This window comes from Halichoerus grypus, chromosome 6 (assembly GCF_964656455.1).
Source record: "Halichoerus grypus chromosome 6, mHalGry1.hap1.1, whole genome shotgun sequence".
In the NCBI taxonomy this organism is placed as follows: Eukaryota; Metazoa; Chordata; class Mammalia; order Carnivora; family Phocidae; genus Halichoerus; species Halichoerus grypus.
Window position 1 is genome coordinate 116,450,706 of NC_135717.1, and position 22,454 is coordinate 116,473,159.

At 52.0% G+C, this 22,454-nt stretch overlaps 2 protein-coding genes and 1 long non-coding RNA gene across 4 annotated transcripts; 2 read left to right on the forward strand and 1 right to left on the reverse strand.

Annotated features, from left to right (window-relative positions):
- Nucleotides 1-61: 61 nt before the first annotated feature.
- Nucleotides 62-12,497, forward strand: SMARCD1 (SWI/SNF related BAF chromatin remodeling complex subunit D1). 2 transcript variants are annotated; one of them, XM_036112975.2, is made up of 13 exons: nt 69-287; nt 949-1,136; nt 1,422-1,464; nt 1,559-1,681; nt 2,150-2,272; nt 3,304-3,420; nt 4,896-4,997; nt 5,292-5,453; nt 5,550-5,647; nt 7,408-7,543; nt 9,067-9,189; nt 10,551-10,652; nt 10,779-12,497. In XM_036112975.2, the coding sequence occupies exons 1-13, from the start codon at nt 111-113 to the stop codon at nt 10,830-10,832; spliced, it is 1,548 nt and encodes a 515-aa protein (XP_035968868.1). In that variant the 5' UTR covers nt 69-110; the 3' UTR covers nt 10,833-12,497. The 2 variants fall into 2 exon arrangements, with proteins under 2 accessions (XP_035968869.1, XP_035968868.1); XM_036112976.2 differs by lacking the exons at nt 10,551-10,652; nt 10,779-12,497 and adding an exon at nt 10,259-10,392 and having other exon boundaries at nt 62-287.
- LOC144382369 (uncharacterized) lies at nt 10,108-18,938 on the reverse strand. Its single transcript, XR_013449190.1, has 2 exons — nt 18,804-18,938; nt 10,108-10,774 (listed from the first exon to the last, which is right to left on the reverse strand). It is a non-coding gene; the product is annotated as an uncharacterized LOC144382369 (long non-coding RNA).
- On the forward strand, nt 15,268-21,046 carry GPD1 (glycerol-3-phosphate dehydrogenase 1). Its single transcript, XM_036112978.2, has 8 exons — nt 15,268-15,433; nt 15,895-16,072; nt 16,873-17,013; nt 17,638-17,776; nt 18,004-18,116; nt 18,826-19,059; nt 19,282-19,388; nt 20,384-21,046. Exons 1-8 carry the CDS (start codon nt 15,393-15,395, stop codon nt 20,478-20,480), a joined length of 1,050 nt encoding a protein of 349 aa, XP_035968871.1. The 5' UTR covers nt 15,268-15,392; the 3' UTR covers nt 20,481-21,046.
- Nucleotides 21,047-22,454: the final 1,408 nt, after the last annotated feature.

The window sequence follows — 22,454 nt, forward strand, 5'->3', positions numbered from 1 at the left end:
GTGCCGGCCGGCCGGCCGGGCGGACAGGCGGGCGTGCGGGGGGCGCGCGGGGGGCGGGGGGAGTTCCGGTTCCGGTTCTTTGTGCAGCTGCAGCAGCGGCTCGGGGGAAGATGGCGGCCCGGGCGGGTTTCCAGTCTGTGGCTCCGAGCGGCGGTGCCGGAGCCTCAGGAGGGGCGGGCGCGGCGGCTGCCCTGGGTCCGGGCGGGACTCCGGGGCCTCCCGTGCGAATGGGCCCGGCGCCGGGTCAAGGGCTGTACCGCTCCCCGATGCCCGGAGCGGCCTATCCGGTGAGTGGGGCAGGAGGAGGGGCGCGCGGGCCGGGGGCGGGGCCGAGCGGGGGCCTGGGACTGACAGGGGTGGGGGAGAAGTAGGAGGGACTCTCCTGGGAGGGATTCGGGCCCCGAGTGGGGGTGAGGGGAGGCAGTGCGGAGGAAGAGAAGGGAGGCGGTTAGCATCCCCACCTGCTCCTGGGAGCATTGTTTCCGTTGGGGAGTCAGGGAACAGAAACAGCGTGGTTGAAGTGGGGCCAGAGGTGGGCATGTGAGGACCGGAGTGCAAAAGGGCTAGGGCAGTTCCAGTGCCCGGAGGAACACAGAAGGTGTAGCAAGCAAATTGAGGTCAGCTTCTAAGGAAACGAGAGCTGGCAGTACCATCTGAGTAAATGTGGGACTTAGAGAAGATGCCCAGTGTGTCATACAAAATAGACTGGGGAGCATTTGAGTATAATCTGGGTATCTCTTAGCTCTGGGGCTATATTCTCCTGTGGAATTGTACCTGGAGTACAGGATGCTCCAGTTATTTGGATTTCAGAGACAGAGGGCTCTCCTTCCATTGTGCTTCACCCCACCCCCAGCCTTGTTCATTCAAAGAACTCAGGCCGTCTCCCACTTTTTCTTGGTGGGGTTTGTAGGGAAGCCATGACATCTCTGGGTCCTCTCCTCTCTATAGAGACCAGGTATGCTGCCAGGCAGCCGAATGACACCTCAGGGACCTTCCATGGGACCCCCTGGCTATGGGGGGAACCCTTCAGTCCGACCTGGCCTGGCCCAGTCAGGGATGGACCAGTCCCGCAAGAGACCTGCACCTCAGCAGATACAGCAGGTCCAGCAGCAGGCGGTCCAAAATCGAAACCACAAGTAAGATGACTCTGGGGCGAGGGAGGGAGGGAAGGAGGGAGGAAGCCCGTGAGGACACAGGTGATGGGAGAGACTGAACCCAGAAGTGGTGGTGCTGTGTCAGCAGATGGGTGCTCATTCTTCAGAATGCCTCACATGGGTGGGGGTGGGGATGGGCGGAGTGTCTTTGATTTGAGAGATGCTTTGCAGTCCCTTCATTTTCCTATAAACGGAGGTGCTGACCAGTCTGTCTTCATGTTCTGGCTAGTTCTATCCCAACCTGATAACAGTATTTATTCCAAACAGTGCAAAGAAAAAGAAGATGGCTGACAAAATTCTACCTCAAAGGGTGAGTCCAGGCTGTAAGTCTTCTTGAGGATGTGCTGAGTTTGAAAATAGAAATGGTCAGCTCTAGATCCCAATGATATCTTTTTGTTCCTAAGATTCGTGAACTGGTACCAGAATCCCAGGCCTATATGGATCTCTTGGCTTTTGAAAGGAAACTGGACCAGACTATCATGAGGAAACGGCTAGATATCCAGGAGGCCTTGAAACGTCCCATCAAGGTAATGCAGGAGAGTGCTAGGCAGAGAGCCAAAGGAGAGGGCTCGGGAACCTTCAGTGGGCTTAGGATGAGAAATCAAAGGCGCAGCGCAGCTCTCCTTGGCATTTAAATTACATCTCCCTTCCGCCTACGAACTGAGAATTACATTAGAACGGAACAGCAGAGGGGGAGGGGCTTTTGCTATCTCTTGCACCAGAAATACACCCTGTCCGTGTTTTTGCCATAACTGCCCTGCTACCTTGGGAACCTGGCACCTTGCATGACTTTGTCTGTTTGGCATCCTCGTATATGCACTTGCACTCAGGCCAGTGGCCTGTATTCTTATAGATGGAATCTCTATCCACCCACCCCAGGGAATGGGTAGATAGTAAGCCAGTCTGTTAGGAGTAATTTGGGGGTTTGGGGAGAGCTTGTCTTCAGTATTAAACCACTGAAGCCCCACCATCAATCCTGTTTCTGCCTTCCTCAGCAAAAACGGAAGCTGCGAATTTTCATTTCTAACACTTTCAATCCGGCTAAATCAGATGCCGAGGATGGGGAAGGGACGGTGGCTTCCTGGGAGCTTCGGGTAGAAGGACGGCTCCTGGAGGATGTGAGTTCAAAGTCCACTGTGGTTGACGTCTAGGGTGGGAGCTGCTGGGAGCAAGCAATGTTGTCTGGTTGGCAGGAAGCCTGATCAGTGCTCACAGCTCCTGTTGGGAACAGCAGGGAGAGGGTCACTGTGTTCCCTGCACTAAAAGACAATGGTTCTTTGTGTCTGGCTCCTACAGCTTGGCCCTTGCTGTGGTATCATATCAAGAACCTTATTGTTCTGGGATTTGATTTGTTGTTTACCTTCCTTCTGATGGTGCTGGCCATTGGACTTAGCATCTGCAGATTATTCAGTTTTTGTTTTTTGTTTCTTAAACATCAAGTGAGTTTGCACTTAGCACTTGAAGACATGCTTTTCTCTCTGAGTCCTTGAGGTCCTTGATTCCCACTGCAGTATCTCCACCTTCCCAACTGTCATTGGAGACCTCTCACAGTTTAAGAGGGATAGTTTTCTTTGCTTCATGGGGAACATCAGCTGACAGGTATTAGCCCAAACTTCCTACCCCAGAAGCTCACCTTTCATTCCTTGCACTCTCTGTTTTTAGCTGTTCATAAGCAAGCTAATTTGAATGCATTTTTGCAGGAAAACCGGGGCTCCGTGTCAGAGCTTCCTTCTCTATATAGGTCCAGTCCATCTGCTGGTGGTGTCATTCCATCCAAATAAAGCTGTTTTTGTTCTGGCTGCTTATTGCCTGTGATTCATTTCCCCTCTAAAGTCAGACTTTTCTCTGTTCAGACTTGCTTTGTTACGGGCAACGGTTTGGCTTAACTTGCCTCATTTCCCTTAGGGAAATGAGGTGGATAAGTCAGTGACCCTGTACATGTTATTGGCTGCTTCTTCAGGGTTCTGTGGCTACCCTGATGGGTTTAATAGCCCCAGACACCGACCTTGTCATCTCCTGAGAGAGATTCAGAAGACAGTTTTTTGAGTTTTTTTCCCATTGCTGTTGTGGGTTCCTTTTTAATGGGATTTTTGTCTTGAGGAATTTCTTCTGGTCTTTTCTAACATGATCTCTCCTCTCTCTCCTCTAGTCAGCTTTGTCCAAATATGATGCCACCAAACAAAAGAGGAAATTCTCTTCCTTTTTTAAGTCCTTGGTGATCGAACTGGACAAAGACCTGTATGGGCCAGACAACCATCTGGTAGAAGTGAGTAGTTCTGTCCTCTAGGCTTTGACTCCATGACTGGAGGATGAGGGACTTGGGAGCCCAACTTTAATGTTTAGGGAGAGGGGGAGGTATACAGGGTTACCCCCAGTATAAAGTACTACCCTTGCAGTTTGCACGTTGACCTCCAGGTGGCACTAGCTGTTCTGGTACTGTTTGAACCCAAGAGCTCTTGCAGTCTGACTTGTCCCACCTTTTTAATGTTATTATCCTGGTTGCTGCCCCAAGGGAAATTCTAATGGAGGCCTCTTATACATTCCAGGTTATCTCTGCATCTTGCTTATTAATAATGGTGAGATGTAGTTATCCACACCCTACTCATACTTTTTCCTGATAGCAGGTGCTGTAATTAAGGCGGTTAGCTAATAGGGTTCTAGTCCTTGCAAGGTTACCTCTATAGATAGATCGGGGACTTCCTTTTGGCTCCTGTTCTGTTTAGATTCACTTCCCACATCATCAGAGATCCTTTGTTATAAAGCCTGGTTACACAGTGTTCTGAAGACCATGTTAGCGACAGTGTTCTTTGGGGTACAGTCAAAACAGAATGAGACAGTCCAGCTCCCTGAGTGAACTTAACCTGCTCCTTTCTTTGCCAGTGTAGCTGCAGCCCCTTAACCTCAACCACTAAGAGACATGGAAAGGTCTTTACCATCTAATAAGGGAAGTAAGTCATAGAATCAATAGAAATTTGTAAATATATTTAACTTGACTTTATAGCAGTAGAGTATAGTGGCTAAGAAAGTGGGCTTTAGATTTTATTTATTTATTTGAGAGAGAGAGAATGAGAGAGAGCACATGAGAGGGGTTAGGGTCAGAGGGAGAAGCAGACTCCCCGCCGAGCAGGGAGCCCGATGCGGGACTCGATCCAGGGACTCCAGGATCATGACCTGAGCTGAAGGCAGTCGCTTAACCAACTGAGCCACCCAGGCGTCCCAAGAAAGTGGGCTTTAGAATCAGACATGCCAGAGCTCAAATCACAGCGCTACCACTTAGTGGTTGTTTGACCTTAGGCAAGTTACTCCACTCGTCTAAGCATTAGTTTGCTCATCTGTAAAATAGGTTTAATTGTGTCTATCTTATGTGGAAGTTGTGGGAATTAAATGAGATAATCCCAGGTAAAGGTCTTAGAAGACTCTTGAACGTAGTAAGTATTCAAGAAATGATAGCCACGTTTTTTTTTTACTGTGCACATAATGTATTATCCATTTGGTGGATAAAGTTACCACTGAAAATTTAGGCTAATTTAAATGTGACCCTAAATAGAATCAAAGGTTAATCTGTTTATGGACAGACAGTAATCCGAGACCTTTATGCGATGTTTAGAAATGTCTCATGCTATTGCTCTTTCCCAATAGCCTCAGTAATCAAAGTTGAATATTCAGTCATTACAGACGCTCTTCCCTCCCACCCCAGCTCTTCCTCTGGGAGAGCAGCCCCTGACATCTTCCTCTCTGTAGTGGCACAGGACCGCCACTACCCAGGAGACGGACGGCTTCCAGGTGAAGCGGCCAGGAGACGTGAATGTACGGTGTACTGTCCTCCTGATGCTGGACTACCAGGTATTCTGGGGTGACGTCAGGGGACCTAGCTTTCACAGCCACCTCCCATCAGCAGCCTGATACTCAGAGGTTTAAGTCTAGTTGTGGGTAATTTGTCACCAGATGATAAACTCCCTAAATATAAGGAGAGGGGCTTAGTCATCTCTGAGTTCTTCCTAGTGTTTTTTGGCCCCAGAGAAAGCACTACATTAATGCTTGTTGAATGGCTTGAATGTGTGGCCACGCTAAAGCACCTCAAAATGCATATAGACCCAGCTCACTAGCTTCATCTCTGTCCTCTTTGGTTCTCTGCAGCCTCCCCAGTTTAAATTAGACCCTCGCCTGGCTCGGCTCCTGGGCATCCACACCCAGACCCGTCCAGTGATCATCCAAGCACTGTGGCAATATATTAAGACACATAAGCTCCAGGACCCTCACGAGCGGGAGTTTGTCATCTGTGACAAGTACCTCCAGCAGGTAAGAAAAGGACCCATTCTTTTGCCGGAGTCCAGTGGAGCATTAGTTGTACTCAAAATGCCCACTTCTTAGCTGCCTTTTTCCTCTTTCACACAGATCTTCGAGTCTCAACGTATGAAGTTTTCAGAGATCCCTCAACGGCTGCACGCCTTGCTAATGCCACCAGAGCCCATCATCATTAATCACGTCATCAGGTGGGTACGTAGGGGAGGCAGCCGTGGGCCGCGGTGGCCTGGCACCAGCTCTCCCAAACCGGTTGTCTGATTTTCAGGGAGCAGGTTGTCAAATAGCAGTGGTGTAAATTCTTTAAACTCAGTTTAGTGAAAAGGAGGGTAGCATACACCCCCAAACTCAAAATTTCTTAATTGTTTTATTACATCTTACCAGTATTTGTGTTTGCGAGGTTACTTATGTCTGCTGCGTACGTCTGGTGGAAACAGCAGTCCGTTTCTCCTGCTATCCAAGAGTAGAGAGTTCCCGCGAAGACTTTCTCACAAGCTAAAGTGGCATAAAGCAACAAAGCGATTACCTTTAATTTACGTGGAAACTTTTTTTTTTTTTTTTTTTTTTGAGAGAGAGAGCACATGAGAGGGGGGAGGGTCAGAGGGAGAAGCAGACTCCCTGCCGAGCAGGGAGCCCAATGCGGGACTCGATCCAGGGACTCCAGGATCATGACCTGAGCCGAAGGCAGTTGCTTAACCAACTGAGCCACCCAGGCGCCCACGTGGAAACATTTTTGAGCGTCCCAGACCCCCAAAAGGACCTCTTTCACACAAAATGAATAGAAACCAAGTCCGCGTGCTCACAGACACAAGTCACAGCCGTGGCGGCTCGCTGCCGAGATGCTGGCTGTGGTCCTCCCAGAGAAGCTGCTCGGGGCACGCGCTGCCTCGGGGGTGTGCTGCCGCGACAGCGGTGCCGAGCGCTGGTTTTGCTTCTCGCCTGTTCTCGTAAACGGGAAGATCCTCCTCGGAAAAACTAACGTAGGTCTTCCGGAAAAGTAAAGTGCAATAATGTGTTACGGCGTGTTACTGCACATCTCATCGCAGCTCCGTGATCAGTGACAGAACATTGGCAGCTTGAACCCAGCCACGTTGGGAATATTTAAACCACAGAAATCAGCAAATGCTCCAAATTGGCTTTTTTTTTCCTCCTCTTTCGGAGAATCAGTTGTTAGACATTTACCAACCCATCGCGGACGGGCTCCTATCTCTTCTGTGGATGGTAAAACATTCCAGCCTGAGACTCCACGGTTCCATTATCTCCTTTCACTGTTCCGTTCAGAAGATGGATGGCAAGGCGCCTTACTGGATATGGAGTGAAGGAATGCCCTTCCCCCTCCTCAGAGCAGCAGGCGGCTGGCTACAGTCTCTCTGCCTTCTTTCCCTTACTCCGTGTTAATTCCAATAAGGCTTTCTTTCCTTTATGTCCTGAGCTGTCACTCAGCCAACAGTAACTCCTACGATTTATATGTTGGATTGTTAATAGCTCATCTGCCCTGTGCTTAAAGTTAAGCCGCTTTTTACTTTATTTTGTATGGTGTGTGTTTTATTTGAATTTATTTTCAGGGTCAATTTTAGTTTAACAGGGAGAAAGGTATGTAAGATACTACAGTGGTAGTTTCCTTTGGGAGGGAGAGAAACTGCATTTTCACTGGATATCTTTTGGACCATTTGCATTTTTACCACTGATCTAAAAAAACACAGTAGCTTTGTTGGGGTTTATATACAGTAGGTCACACACACTTGAAGTGTAGTTCGAGAGTTTGTCAAATGTAACACCATGTAGCTACCATCGGAAGGAAGGTACAGGAAGTTTCTGTTACATGCAGAAGTTCTCTTGTGCCTTCTTGCAGTCGACCCCTTACCTTCATTCTTGGGCCTTCTTCTGGATCTTGTGTAAATAGGTCTTAGGGGACGAGCCCTTTACCAGTCCCTTTTGGTTTCCTCCCCAGTGTTGACCCAAATGATCAGAAAAAGACCGCTTGTTATGACATCGATGTGGAAGTGGATGATACTTTGAAGACCCAGATGAATTCTTTCCTGCTGTCGACTGCCAGCCAGCAGGAGATAGCTACTCTAGACAACAAGGTAGGGGCCCCTGCCTTGGGTAGCTTGGGTGCCACCAGCCCTCTGCCACAGCTCGTAGGCTGTCTTTTGATTCTCGACATTGGTTCAGGATGTATTAACACCTAGTATACGCCAGCACAGGTACCAGTTGGAGCTGGATGCTAGGATTCTGGCCGTAACTTCAAAGAGCTTTGAGCCTTAGTTTTTGAACTGTGAAATAGAGACTATCGCTTTTTTATAAGGTTGTTGTGAGGATTCAGTGAGACGATGTATGTAAAGATGACACGATATCTGGCACATGAAAACAATAACTGCTGCTATTTCTGCTATTATCTTGGCTAGACATAGTCCATGCAGGTAAAGCCAGAAAAGGCTCGAAGGAACACAAAGGACAGGGAGGCTTTCCTGGAAGAGTTGGTGCCCCAACTAAATCTTGAAGGACAAAGTGAGAGTTAGTGAAAGGGGAGAAAGGATAGTGCTTAGGGGTGTGGGAAGCAGAGGACATTGCAAAAAGAGAGAACAGGGTATGTAAAAACAAGAGAGAAGTATGTTCAAGACGTACAAGCTGTTTAATGTGCTAAATCTATTTCAGGGTGCCAGGGATGGGAAATTTGGGGAAAAGAAACTGGACAGGGAAGCAGGAGCCTAACCATGAAGGAGCTTTGGTACAGGGAAACTGGTTTCTATTTCGTCCTGAAGACTGGAGGCAGTGATGCTCTTTGCATTTAGAATGATCACTGGCAGGAAAGTGGAAAGTGAGTTGTAAGAGGGGCGGATCTGGAGGCCAGAAGCCCAGATAGGAGGCCAGTGCAGTAACGCATGGGAGACATGTGGAGGCCTAAACCTGTGGTACTGACAGTAAGGATGAAAAGTAGATCTGAGAGGTGTCAAAGTGGAACTGAAGAGATTTGGATGGCGGGGAGCGGCTTGAGGGAGGAGGAGGCATTATGACTCCCAGGGTTTCAGCTCGGATGCATGGTAGTATTCATCCAGATTGGCAACAGGAGAACAGAAGTGAGTATTGGGGGAAAGGTAGTGAATTTCATTTTGGAGAGTTTCAGATGCCTTGAGATGTCCAAACAGATGGAGTGGTTGGAGTTTAGAAAATGGACTGGTCTGTAGACTGAGGACTCACGAACCTGTCAGTGGTAATGGAAGATCTGTCAGTGAAGGAAGTTGCCAGGACGAGTATGGATGTTGAGGGGAGGGCAGGAACAGACCTCTGGGGCACAGCTTTTGAGCCAGCGGTCTGTACCACTGCTCCTACCTCAGAGTGTTTTTGCACCTATTTGTGCTGTGGATTAAGTATTCGCCGTGCAGCTTCCCCCATGGTGGACGTTGTGGAGACCAGAAGGAGAACTTCGGCCACGTGGGGTGTGTGACACTGTGCACATATCTGCTGAAAGAATGCCAAGCGCTGGGCAGCACGAGGTGGGGCTCGGGGCAGCACTCCGGGCCCCGGTTGGGAGTGGCAGGCGCTGTCTGCCGTGTAACTTCGCATTTCCCAGTCTGAAATGTTAGGAGCGTCCTTCTCTTCCTTTCAGATCCATGAGACAATAGAAACTATCAATCAGCTGAAGACCCAGCGGGAGTTCATGCTGAGCTTCGCCAGAGACCCTCAGGGTTTCATCAATGATTGGCTACAGTCCCAGTGCCGGGACCTCAAGGTAAAGAACTAGGAAAGGTGCATAGGGCCTTAGGTCAGTGAGGCACACATTTGCTTTGTTTCTGTAGCATCTGGTAGAAGAGCCGGAGGGGGAAGTGAAGGACCAGACTTTCTTTAGCCTGCTCTCAGGTCCATTTTCTAATCGAGTCAGGATATGAGGTGGAGCCATCGAGTGTTTATCCAGTCTCCTTACTGTGAGGTGTCACATTGTAGGGGATGCGGAGTGCAGACCTGGATCTCTGCTTTCAGAGCAACCTGCATTCTGTTTGGAGAAACTAGGCTAATAGGATTTATACATTTATTTATTTTTTTAAAATGTGAAGATCTAATTGGTTTTATTCAGTGATTCATGAATTAGGCAGCATCCCTTCTAGTAAATGGGCCCTCTGAGGAGTTGTACAGAATGGAAGGTTTTGATAAACAGGCGTGGGGGGAGGAGCAAGGAAGTTATTAGCAGAAGCAAAGAAAGGATTGTTTCAGACCAGGTTATTTTCTTTTGCGGGGAAGAGAACCAACTGATCCGATATAAAAAAGTTGTAAACCACGTAAGTCATGATGGGAACTCACCACTACCACTGCGATAATTCAGAGGAGAAGGGAGGTAGGTGAGGCTGGGATAGCTGGGGAACGCCCCATGGTGAAGGTGGGATCTGAGGTGTTTCTCAGAGAGGGGAGCACCACAAGCTTAGGCAAGGAAGGGGGGGGTGAGCATTGAACGAGTGAAATGTGCCCGCAGTTTTCTCCTTTTCCATGAAAGGTGACTGTGACTAATTACAAAGGCCGAGCAGAGGACCAAGGGACAAGGGGTGCCAGAAAGGGTCCCTGAACAAAGCAATAGACTCACTGATAGCAAGGGGTGACTTCGGTCGTTGTATTAGTAGTTTGCGAGGGCTGCCATAGTAAAGTACCACAAACTGAATGCCTTAAACAAAAATTTATTTTTATCTGGAGGCTGGCATTCTGAAATCAGAGTGTTGGCAGGGTTGGCTGCTTCTGAGGGCTGTGAGGGAGACTCTGTTCCAGGCCGCTCCCCTAGCTTGTGGTAGCCTCAGGCATTCCTTGGTTTGCAGATGGTGTTCTCCAAGTGTCTTCACATCGTCTTCCCTCTGTGCATGTCTGTCTCTGTGTCCAAGTTCCCCCTTTTTATAAGGATACCAGTCATGTTGGATTAGGCCCACCCTAATGACTTCATCTTAACTTGATCATCTGCAGAGACCCTATTTCCAAATAAGGTCACATTCACAGGTACTGGGGGGTTAGGATTTTTGACATCTTTTGGGGGGATACAATTCAGTCCATAACAGGTGTGAAGGAGGGAGACAAGTCTATTCTCCTCTCTCTTTCCCCTCCCATATCCCCCAGACCATGACCGATGTGGTGGGTAACCCAGAGGAAGAGCGCCGAGCCGAGTTTTACTTCCAGCCTTGGGCTCAGGAGGCTGTGTGCCGATACTTCTACTCCAAGGTAGGTGCCTGGGCGTGGGAAACTGACGAAAAGCAAGGGGTCTGAACCCCAGATGGGGGTCAGCGGTATGAGGTGCCAGCTTCTGGTTTGTCTCATCTTCTGCTCCCTCCACTATTTTCTCCCTAGGTGCAGCAGAGACGACAAGAATTAGAGCAAGCCTTGGGAATCCGAAATACATAGGGCCTCTCCCACAGCCCTGATTTGGCTGCACCGATTCGTATTTGGGCCCTGTGCTGCCTGCCTCATAGCACCTGCCTTGGTCTTGCTTGGGGCCTTCCAGGGGATGCTGTTGGTTCAAGGACAACACCAGAATGAAGAGGGTCTCACATTTCTGTCCCACAAGACACCTGTCACCCTCTTCTCCCACCCCATCCCTTCCTGTCCCCCAGCTTCCCTTTGCCCCACAAAGTTCCCATGTGCCTCTACCCTCCCCTGGTCTACATAGGACCTCTAGATAGTATTAGAGAGAGAACCTGTAGTGGTAATCAGTGCATTGAATGGATTGGGCCTAAGGCCAGGTGGTCTTCAAGGGGACCGGCTACACTGATCCTGCCCTTCAGAGACCCAGGAGTTGGGAGCTTTAGCCCCTTCTCTGAGACTCAGGCCTGGGGGCACTCTATAAGCTAGTTGATCTTGGCTCTCTGGATAACAGAATCCAATTTCCTTCCTTGCCTCCACAGGTTTGGAGCACACTCTCCCTTTACTTGTTGCCCTCTAGCACTAAAGGAACCCTGGTTCTTGGGCCCCACTGAGCCCCAGGTCAGTCCGCAGCCCTCTGGATTGGCCTGCTGTCTCAGTGCTTCTCTTCCTCCCTCGTAGGGGGTCCACATCAGTATTGGAGTTTGTTAACTAGTGCTCCCTCCCAGCACACTCCCTGTAGCTGCTGTCTTTAGGATCCCCTGCTCTCGAGCTGTCCTAACGCAGGGCATTTGGGTGGGGGAATCTTGCCTTTCTCTGTCAGAGCCCCAGGGATCTAACCTGGGGTATTGTCCTTGCCAGCAGAGGCCGTTCCTTCCTGCTGTTGCTTGGAGGTGTGACTCATTTATTCACTCCATCCTGCCTCCCCTATCCCTTCATAGAGAAACAGGCCTGAAATCAAACGGGTAAAAGCCCTGGGCCATCCCTGTCTTCCTGTCCCTTGTCTGCCCAGTTGACACCCACTGGTGACTTCTAGGGCACTGAGGAGTGAAAGCGCCTAGGGCTGGCGAATAGCTCTGAGTTGGGTTTGTGACTCTTCCCTCTCCCTGCCTCACAGGATTGTGACTCCCCAGCCCCTGCCCTCAAAGCTTCAGACCCCTCAGGTAGCAGCAGGACCTTGTGATCTTGGCCCCTTGGAACTGAGATGGTTTTGCATCTTTCCAGGAGAGCCTCAGATTCTTCTTCCAGGTTGTATCACCCCAAGTTAGCATATCCCAGGCTCGCAGACTCAACATAGCAGGGTGGGAGACAGCTGGGCACAGAGGGGGAATTCCGTTCAGCCTGGGCTCTAAACCCACAGAACTGACAAAAGCCCCTGCTTCCCCACCCCCTCCTCAGGCTCCTGCGAGCACATCCTCCAGCCCCATATCCCTGCCTCTTCCACACCGGGGACAGAATTTTCTCCCCATCTTCCCCTTCCTCCCATTATCCCATCTCTCCCTTAAAAGGTTCTCCCCACAGACACTGGACAACCTCTGTCCTTGGGGCTGGGACCATGAGAAGGAAGTTCAGCACTCCTACACAGTGTCCCTGTTGAAGATAACTGTTTTTATTAACTGAATTATTATGTTTTTTTCATGGACCAAAATTTTTTTTGTACTGTCCCCTTACCGATGTCACCCAGTTTTAATAAAAGAATCTTCTGAAGGATGGGTCCCCCTACCTATTGAGGGAGAGCTCTTCGCTGAGCTCTTTCTCTGATACCATTAGCCGTGCTCGTGGTGTCTGTTCATTTTATTTGAATAACAAATATTTCTTGAGCGCCTGCTGTGTGCTCGCTGTGGTGCTAGGCACTAGAGATAGGGTGGAAAACACGGTTTCTACCCTGTGGACCTCAGGTTCTCACCTGAGAGCTGCTTGTCAGCCCAGTGGTCCAAGCAGGCCGGGTACTGGTTGGGATTATTGGGCTTCCTCACTGGGTCTGAGCGTCCTTCCCCCAGCTCTCGGTAGGGAGGTCCTACGAGCCAGTAGCACTGCGATCTCCTCCCTCACCCTGCTGAGCTCCCTGTGGCACCCGCCGGCTCCAGAGCACTGCCCGGGGGGCGCCTGCGGTTCCTGAGGCTTGCTGATCCCGAGCCACCTGTGGGCGAGTTCCTCCCAGGGCTCCTTTCTAGCGGGGGCCTGCGCACCCGAGGACTGTGTGCCTCTGCCTGCCAGTCCTTCTAAGGTTCCACTTTCACGGCCCTGAGAGATTTCAGTTCTTAACACTGGCATGGAGGTGCTGTGTTGTGCTCCTCGTGGCTACAGATAACCTGCCCCTCGGGATTGATCTGTTAGCAGAAGCATGAAATTCTGCAGCTCCCATCATAATGTGCTTGCTCCTCACCTGGCGGCTCGTGCCTGCCTCCTTTGTGCCGCTGTCTTGTTTGGTGCTACCCGAGAAGGGGCTTCAGAATGTAGGGGGAGTGCGACCACATTCCAAACTTGTAGTAAAAAAAATTATCCTGTGCCTTCGTGGATGGGAACACACAAGTAGTGCCTTGCATGCAGTCACACCCACCCAGGTTACAGCTTGTTCTCAATTTGGAACTTGGGGGTTTATCGGACTTGAGTAGGGAAAAGGAGAATGTGTGGGGTTGATAACTTGGGAGTGGAAAAAACTGATGTCAAGGACACTGAAATGGCATCTGTTTTTACACAGGCTAATTACATGTATAATGAATGGCTGATGAACCATTATTAATTTCAAGCAGATAATCTACAGCTCGCTCTGGGGAAAAGCTCTAGTAGCTTCTGTGATGAGCCAGTTCCGAATCTGCACACTCTTTATTCCCATATAAATGCACAAGTTCGTTGTCTCCATACTACTGAAAATGATTTTAGGGGCAAAATGAGAGATGGGAGAATTTAGGCAAAAAACCAGGGGTTATTTTATGCATAAACATCCATTCTCCGGGGTTCCCGCCATATGTGCCAGGGACAAAAGCGTTCTTTCTCTTGCGTCACCCAGAATGGCACTTGGCGCTGGTCCTTTGTCTCAGTGCCAGCGCGGTAATGAGGCTGGCTCTGTAGCAGGTGCATTTTCACTCCTAAGGGAAACCATCAACTACCAACTTCATGTATGTTCCCCGGTGAGAGGAACTCCCTGCCATGGGAGGGGAATACGGTGGGCCCCTCCTGGGCAGTCCCTAGAACTTAGAAAAACCTTCTCCCCCCCAGTCTTGCCCTCGGGCCCATTGACCCTTTCTCGGTGGTTGCATCCAGACTCCTCTCTGGCCTGGTGCTCACTGCTGTTGCCGGCCAGCAGGGGCCCCAGGGGGTGAAAACGCCCACTCAGCACTCCGCCGAGCCAGGAGGTCCGCACGTGGGCAGACACTGGTGTCCGCCCTCTAGGCCAAGGGGCACAGGAAGCCGGAGCGTAGGGGCAATTGCCTCACTCCAGATCAGCCTAGGAACGAGAGCCGCTTCTCTTCCTTGTCAAACAGATGGCTGTGGGTGATGTAGAGTCCCAGACTGCTCAGTGTGTTCTTCCCAGCCTCTTCCCATGTCCCAAATCACACACCCCACTTACTCTCAATTATAGGATCTAGGAACACAAAGCGCCACAGAAGTTAACGGCTGCCCCAGGTGCTGCCTCCCTTCCCCTTTCTGGCTTCTTGCAAGCCAGCCACTAACTTGAGGGAGCCCCTAGTGTGGTAGCTGGGAAACCCAAGAAAGAACTGGAGGAAGCTCAAAGCCTCTCAAGAACAGTGAACGCTTTAGCCACCTTCTTTGCTCTCCTGTCCTCTTCAAGCCCAGAATCTGCTTGGCATCAGAGCTTCTAACTCTGACGTTTCCCACCTTCTCGTCCTGGAAGACATTCAGGTGAGGATCCTTTGAGGTGAGGAGAGAAGCCCAAGGGGGAGTACCTGAGATGACCACTATGGGTAACAGATGACCTTTTCCCTCGGGGCCCCTGGGGTCTCTCATCCTTGGGCTGGGATGCCCCCAAAGCAGGCCCCTAGCTCTTATGTGGTCTTTAAAAGTGAGCCCACAGCCGCCTACCTCACTCACACCCAGCCCTGTGGTAGAGCTAGCGTGGGGCCAGTGACAGTCTTTGTCACTGCTAGAGGACAAACCTGTAGAGGAGATTTTGGGTTCCTAAGAGGCTATGTGGGGTGATTCCTACCTTGGAAAAGAAAGCATTCCTGCATCTGCTACTAGGACTGAATACAATTTATTTCAGTGCTGGGGGACAGAAGGGAAGGGGGGGCAGTCACTTGCTCCTCATCTGGGCTATTTCTTGGCAGACCTCAAAATGAGACCATTACAGGGAGGGAGGGCTGGGGCCAAGGGAAGTAGCTCATTAGCACCATCAGCTGGCAAACCTAAAAGGAAGAGGGGCCTGGACTCTGCCCCATTCCTGTTCACCACCTGTCTCTACCCTTTTCTCCCCTTTCCCTGGCTTTACCAGAGTCCCTGTCTCCCTGGGCACCCGCCTCCCAACCCGCCCCTGGAGGGCGGGACTTGGCTGCACCCACGTGTGGCGGAGTTATATGCTCCCAGTCGGCAGAGGAGCTGGGGAGCAGAGCACTGAGCTGGATCAGTTAGAGAAGTGGCACCATGGCTGGCAAGAAAGTCTGCATTGTAGGCTCCGGCAACTGGTAAGTGGCCCTGTCAAGGAGTACAAGGCTAGGGCGAGAGGCAGGAGGCAGACGGTGGGTAGGAAGTGCCCTCCAATTTCTGTTCCACCCCTGCTATCTTCTGTGCCTACCCCCACAGGGCAGATGGTGCCCAAACCTTTCGGGTCCTTGCCTGCCTGGGCAGCTGCACCTGTTTGCCACAGAAAGGGAGTTTCCAGAGTGCTCCCTGCCTGAAAAGCTGCTTGGGGGTGGGGTTTGGGGAGATCAGAAGTCTGGCCCCCTTCTTCAGCTGTAAAGTGTAAGGTAGACTGAGTCTCCTTTCTACTGCCAGGGACACACTTTCACGGTGGCGGGGGCTTGCAAGGAAATAATCTGGTGGGCTGCTGCGCTGTCCCCTCACCGCCACCCTGTGCCTCCTCCCCTGCCCCCGTTCCTCCCTCACACCCTGACTCTTCTACTTTCTGTCCTCCCCCTCCCACTAGGGGCTCAGCTATTGCCAAGATTGTGGGAGGCAATGCAGCCCAGCTGTCACACTTTGACCCCCGGGTGACCATGTGGGTGTTTGAGGAAGACATCGGGGGGAGAAAGCTGACAGAGATCATCAACACGCAGCATGAGAACGTCAAATACCTGCCAGGGCACAAGCTGCCCCCCAACGTGGTGAGCCCCAAAACCCTGCAAGGAAGGGAGAGGGAAGTGGAGGGGTGCTTCCTGCTGAGAGGGGGCCATTTCAGCTGCTACTTGGACTTAGGAAGCGTCTTGGGATGGCTGCTGTAGACATAAGGCACCCCTATGCACAACCCCCAAAGTGCTCTCCCAGGACTTTCTAGAACTGAGGAGAACCTGAACCCATCCCCACCCCCCCGATACACTTATGGGCTTCCAGGCAGAAAAGGGAGGGGGACAAGGAAGTTGGTTTCCATGGCAACCAAAGACTGGGGGTCTGGGTAGCACCTGCCTCAGGCTCTAATCCTGTTACTTATTCACTGGGCTATTAGCTGAGTTGGAGGCTGTTCCTTGGACTTAAGGTCCCTGGTCAAATCCATGTGGCTTGCTCCCAACCTGGAGAGGGGGAGCAGGGAAGACAGCAGGGAGAGCTTTCCCTTCCCAGTTGGGGGCCCTAAGAAGCTGGGTGATGAAATCTTACTTGGCCTCTTCCTCCTGCCAAGCTTAGGCCTCCTGTGGCCTCCCTCACTGTCCCACAGCCAAGGGCTAGAAGAGTACTGAGTGGAGGTTCCCAGGAGTCCTCAAGAGCCCTGGGCAGCTGGAGGGAGAGGGATGATGATGAGGGGGAGGGAAGACAGTTTCATTCCTCCAGGTTCAGCCTTTCCAGATTCAATCTCCCAACTGTCCTTCCTTCTCCCCCCACCAGCCTCCCTCTTTAGCTCCTAGATCTCCTGAATGGGCTTCCACAGAGGCTAGAAGTCTGTGAAGCCCATGAGCACTGGTCACCCCCACAGGTGGCTGTACCAGACGTGGTCCAGGCTGCAGCGGATGCTGACATCCTGATCTTTGTGGTGCCTCATCAGTTCATCGGCAAGATTTGTGATCAGCTCAAGGGCCACCTGAAGGCAAACGCCATTGGTGTATCTCTTATTAAGGTGCCAGGAACATCTTCATGTGGATGGGGGGGGAGTGCAGCTAACTGTTGTGGGGTCAGGGTGGGGGAAGAGAAGAGAACAGAAAGTGGCAGAAGAAGGCCAAGAGTTTTTTGGAGAGAGGGGAGGAGTCGCTTTGGGGAGGCTGAGAAATAGGTGCTGGGGGCCACTGGGGAGGGGAGGCTGGTTGGGGAGTAAGAGATCGGTTTGGAGGCCAATGTCTTGAGGAATTTAGGAGGCATACAAGGGATGTCTGTGGGTATGAGAAGTGGGCTGGTTTGGAGCAGTGTCTGGGATGGAAGCTGGTTTGGGGTACTCTGTGGGGGGTTGTTTAGGGATGTGGAGAGGATACACTGCCTTGGAGACGTAGGTTGATTGAAGGTATATGGAAGGAGAATTTTCAAAAGGACTCATTTTCACGTGCGATCTACCGTCCTCACAGCAAGCTCTGGCTGCGTTGGAATGGGGGAGGGAGGCTCCACCCAAATCCAGTGGGTGGTCCAGGGGGAAGAGGCCTTTGGGGATGGACACTGATGAACAGTGGATTTGGAAGGGGCAGGATTTCTGGGTGGGAAGCCCTCAGTTGGGCATAAAGGACACCTGGCCTGAGCTCCATCCTGTGCCCAGGGGGTAGACGAGGGCCCTCACGGGCTGAAGCTCATCTCTGAAGTGATTGGGGAGCAGCTGGGCCTCCCCATGAGTGTGCTGATGGGGGCCAACATTGCCAGCGAGGTGGCTGATGAGCAGTTCTGTGAGACCACCATTGGTGAGAGCCCTGTCGTCACCTACATACACAGCACAGCATACGTCCCCGCTCTGTACTCCCCGCCCCCCCATTTAGCCATCTTCTCCCCATTAATCAGGCGTCCCAAGCACCAGGGGTGAGGGAGGACTGGGACATCCCCCCAGGGAAAGGGTTGCAGGTCCTGCTTAGGGCAGGTGTGGGAAGAGTCAAGAATCCCCTTTTAAAGCCTTGCCCCCTTCCCACTTTAGGCTGCAAGGACCAGACCCAAGGACAGCTTCTGAAAAAGCTGATGCAGACACCCAATTTCCGCATCACAGTGGTGCAAGAGGTGGATACAGTAGAGATCTGTGGGGCCTTAAAGGTGAGAGGGGTGCAGAGGCAGCTATGGGGTGGGGAGAAGGCCCTGAAGGAGGGCCTGGCTTAGCTCTACGAGGTTGCTGGTACTCTGGGCTCTCACTCTTGGGCAATTGCTCCCCTTCCCCACCAAGTCACACACACACACACACACACACACACACACACACACACACACGAAGAATTGTAGCAGTAAGGTCAGGGTCATTCAGGCCTGCCAGTTATTCACTATCAAACACTGGACCTCCTTCTTCCTTTCTTCCTATAGCTCCTTGTGGGACATCCCTATCCCTGCCTCCAGTGGGTGGTCCAGGGGGAAGAGGAGATGTCCTGGGGAAGGACCCGGGCTAACAGGAGATAAGACATCCAGGACACCCAGGCAGATTGATGGCCAGAACTCTGGATCTTGGATAGAGCTGAGGACATCAGGGATATGGAACAGAACAGTCATGGATGGGAGGGCCAGCTGGACAGAAGACTGGTTTTCAGGAAAAGTTCTCAAGGATGGAGTATGGGGCAGGGTTGGGGAGCCAGGAAGCACGAGCCCAGGGGTACAGCAAGTGGGAAACTCAAGAGGTGGAAATAGTTGAGGAGCCCACCCACTGTGCTTCACTTAATTCAGTGGCGTGTCGTGGCTGATGGAAGGAGCGTGAGGTAGGTGCCGAGGGGCCTGCAGGGAGGGATCCTTTCTCACCTGTGACCTCCACTCTCCAAAGAATGTAGTGGCCGTGGGCGCTGGCTTCTGTGACGGGCTGGGCTTTGGCGACAACACCAAGGCAGCAGTGATCCGACTGGGACTCATGGAGATGATCAGCTTTGCCAAGCTCTTCTGCAGTGGCCCTGTGTCCTGTGCCACCTTCTTGGAGAGCTGCGGTATTGCTGACCTCATCACTACCTGCTACGGAGGGCGGAACCGAAAGGTGGCAGAAGCCTTCGCCCGCACAGGAAAGGTGGGACCCTGGGACAATGGAGGATGGAGGGCGGCCCAACAGGTTCAACGTAGAGGGATTTAGCTTGAGGCATCTCTTGAGCACAAACATTAAGACTGTTGTGAGCATTCCCAGCCTTTCTTTCCTACTAAGACCCCACCTCCCATCCGAGCCCCAGACTCTCCACCTCCCACAGACAACCTTCCTCTCCCATTTCCATCACCCGTCCTATTTCCTTCACAGCCCATTGAGCAGCTGGAGAGAGAGATGCTGAATGGGCAGAAGCTGCAGGGGCCCCCAACAGCCCGGGAGCTACACAACATTCTCCAGCACAAGGGCCTGGTGGACAAGTAGGTGTCTGCCCCAGCCCCACTGGGGAAGGGAACCACAGCCAGAAGTGCTCTTCACATTCATCTTCCTCATCCCTCCTCCATCGGTGAAGCGGGCGGAGAGGGAACCTTATGTTTACAGACAGAGACTAGAACGTGGAAAGAGTCTGCTCTGTCCACTCTCCCCCAGCTAGTTCATAGTCTTTGAACTACCTCCAGGCTAGTGTTCTTTAACCACACTGCTTGGACACCTCTATGTAGCCTCACTTCCTGTCCTTTCCTCCTGTCCTCTGCTATGAGGGCTGGAGCTCTGGGGCAGCAGGAATAAACTCAACTGACTGTCCCACTTCTCTATCCCTCCACCCCAGTCTAAGCCACTACCTGGAGGCCAACCCTTCTGTACCCTGAATCCTCTCCTGGGTGCTAAGGCGTGAGGAGGACAGTCTCTGTGTCAAGGTGCTCCTTTTCAGGGAGCACAAACACAGTGGGGGTGATGGGCTGATCAGAGCGGAGCTGTGTTGGTCTGAAAGAATCCTAGTGTAAGAGTGTGAAACAGGTTCAGAAGATCAGCTCATGGCTGGTCAAGGGAAAGCCCCAGGTAAAGGAAGCAGCCTGTGCAAGAGGATGGGAAGAAGGAAATGCATTTATTGAGCACCTTCACATTAATACATAATCCCTTCTGCACTTTGTTCTGTTAGTCCCATTTTACAGTTGATGATACTGAGGCTTAGAGAGGTTAACTGGCTGGCCCAACTAGAACAAATAATTCATCCCAGGGAATCATATAGGCAAGTTCAATATGATAGGGAACAGGGCAATCAACAACCTGACCCTAAACCCAGGACTAGGAAGTTCAAATCCTCAGCAACTGGAAATTGACAGCCAGAGTCTGCCTGAGCTCAAAGGTGGGAGAGTAGGGGAGTGGAGGGTTAGGAGGTGGAGGGGGAGTGGGCGGGGGTAAAGGGAGGTAGGGGTATACTAGAAGGCTAAACTGGGTCTTTCCTTCTCCATTCTAGGTTTCCTCTGTTCATGGCTGTGTACAGGATATGCTATGAGAGCCAGCCAGTGGGTGAATTCATCCATTGCTTGCAGAATCATCCAGAACACTCGTGAACGGAACTGGGGCCCAGGCCAGGCAGCTTCTTTACCCAATGGAGACAGTCAGCAGCTTGGGGTACCTGGCCACCAGGATCTCTGGGACGCTCCATGGAGCAGCCTCTTCTCCTGGAGAATAAGGAGGCTGTGGGGCCCAACTATCTACCTGGGGATCCTGAACCATCAAGCAGCCTATAGCCTCTTGCCACCACCTCTCACCAGAAATGGAGTTGCCTTGTCCCTCTCCAGATGTGGGGCTTTCTCCTTGTCTTCTGGGAGGGGTAGAATCAAGGCCCAGTGCTGTCTGCTTTGGGTGTGTGTGTTGGGGGGAGGATGAAGGGAGAGGGAGGCAAGAGCTACCCACTGCTGCCTCACACAGACCAGGAGTCCCATCCCGAAGCCCAGTTAAATGGCTAAAGAAGTACCTCAGCCACAGGAGGAATGAGGCAAGGGCTGCCAAGGAGGGGTCGGGCTTTTGAGCTGACACAGGCCTGAGGGACCCCTTTGCTCTGACCTCTGCCAGGCCCCACACAGCATCAATGGATCTCAGTGTCTGTTAACAAAATACAAAGCTCTCAACCCCCTCCTAGCTTCTGGCAACATCTGCGTCCTCAGAAACCTCTGGTCGTTCCTCCCCACCTCCCCCAAGCTGCCCTGGCACCAGAGCTGCTGCCATGCTGGCATCTCTGGCCCTGGGGCTTGTCATCCTCCCCAGGGACTTCCTAGTTCTTGCTAGCTCCTCCCCACCATGCATGACCTTTCTAAGCCTTCCCTCGCCCTCCTGGCCAGCACCCTCTTCGGAGAGCAGGAACCTAATCTGCTGACAGCTACACCTTTTCATAGCAGGCTCAGATCACTCAGCTCCCTATGACCTTTGTATTTGCCCCGCCTCCCTTCTCTGGTTGGGGGAGGTGTCAGTTGGGTCCCTCCTGCTTCTATCTTCCCAAGGACATCCTGGGCTTCACCCCTTTCCTCCTCCCAAACCCTGTGCCTATTTCTCAGCTGCCCCCAGAGCAGCCAGGGCAGCTAACCAGCACCCGCATCAGGAGGCCAGGGGGCCAGAGAGTGGCCCAAAGGCTGATCAGGGATTGTGAGCAGGGAGGGGTGAGCAGGTCCTTGTTGATGGCCCCCGACATTCCAAGGCCAGTCCTCCTTTGTCACTTGAAGGCTGACTCCATCAGCACCTCAGGAGCTGGGAAAGTCAAGGAGGAAAAAATTAAAACCACCCTACCCACTGTCGTGAGGGAAGAACAGGAAGGGGAGGAGGGAATGTGCTTTGAACTGGCCTTGTTCCAGGATGCGTTGGCAGCCAGGGAATGTCACAGGTCAGCAGCCTGGGCCCCTGGCTACAAATAGGCCCTGTGGGCCCGCCAGGCTCCAGCCATGTTCAGCAGAGGATCTCAGCTTCCTATGTGGCAGCACCTGGCACACTGTGGCTCTGGCCAGCATTATGTTAACCCTTTCTTACTCCCTGCCCAATCAGGGAGGTGGGCTCGGCTCCTCAGCCCTAGCCCTTGAGGATTCACTGTCTTACCAGGGAAGGGCAGAGCTGCGTGGATCAGACTGCGGGAGTGCAGGCACAGCCACCCCAGATCTGGCTGGGCCCAGGTTAGGGCTCTGACTGAACCCAGAGCTGCCTCCCCAGGAGGTCAAAGTGGGGGCAGACACACAGCTCTTTTCCTTCGGCTGCAGCTGTAACCTTGTTAGCTAGTCCGACACCTTTGCCTACTTTTGTTCACTCCACAGTTAACAATCTGAGGCCTTCCCATCAAGCCTACCTCTTGTCTACTCAATAAATCGTGGTTTTCCCGGAAAGGAGTTGGGGAAGGGCGCTTCAGTGCATGCGCCAGTTCGTACGCTGTGGTGTATCACTGCATATATGTTTCCAGTCATGCCACAGGGAAAAATGAAGAAAAGAAGGAAATCCCTCCTCGATAATGCCAGCCACCCCCGGCCCCTGGCAGGGGTGCCCACGCCGTCCCTCTCCCCGCA

Coding starts and splice junctions, on each gene's coding strand:
- GPD1 (XM_036112978.2), top strand. CDS start 15,393: ATGGCTGGCAAGAAAGTCTGCATTGTAGGCTCCGGCAACTG. Junction 18,117..18,825: donor AGATCTGTGGGGCCTTAAAG/GTGAGAGGGGTG, acceptor CACTCTCCAAAG/AATGTAGTGGCCGTGGGCGC. Junction 19,389..20,383: donor CACAAGGGCCTGGTGGACAA/GTAGGTGTCTGC, acceptor TCTCCATTCTAG/GTTTCCTCTGTTCATGGCTG.
- SMARCD1 (XM_036112975.2), top strand. CDS start 111: ATGGCGGCCCGGGCGGGTTTCCAGTCTGTGGCTCCGAGCGGCGGTGCC. Junction 3,421..4,895: donor CAGACAACCATCTGGTAGAA/GTGAGTAGTTCT, acceptor TCCTCTCTGTAG/TGGCACAGGACCGCCACTAC. Junction 7,544..9,066: donor TAGCTACTCTAGACAACAAG/GTAGGGGCCCCT, acceptor TCTTCCTTTCAG/ATCCATGAGACAATAGAAAC.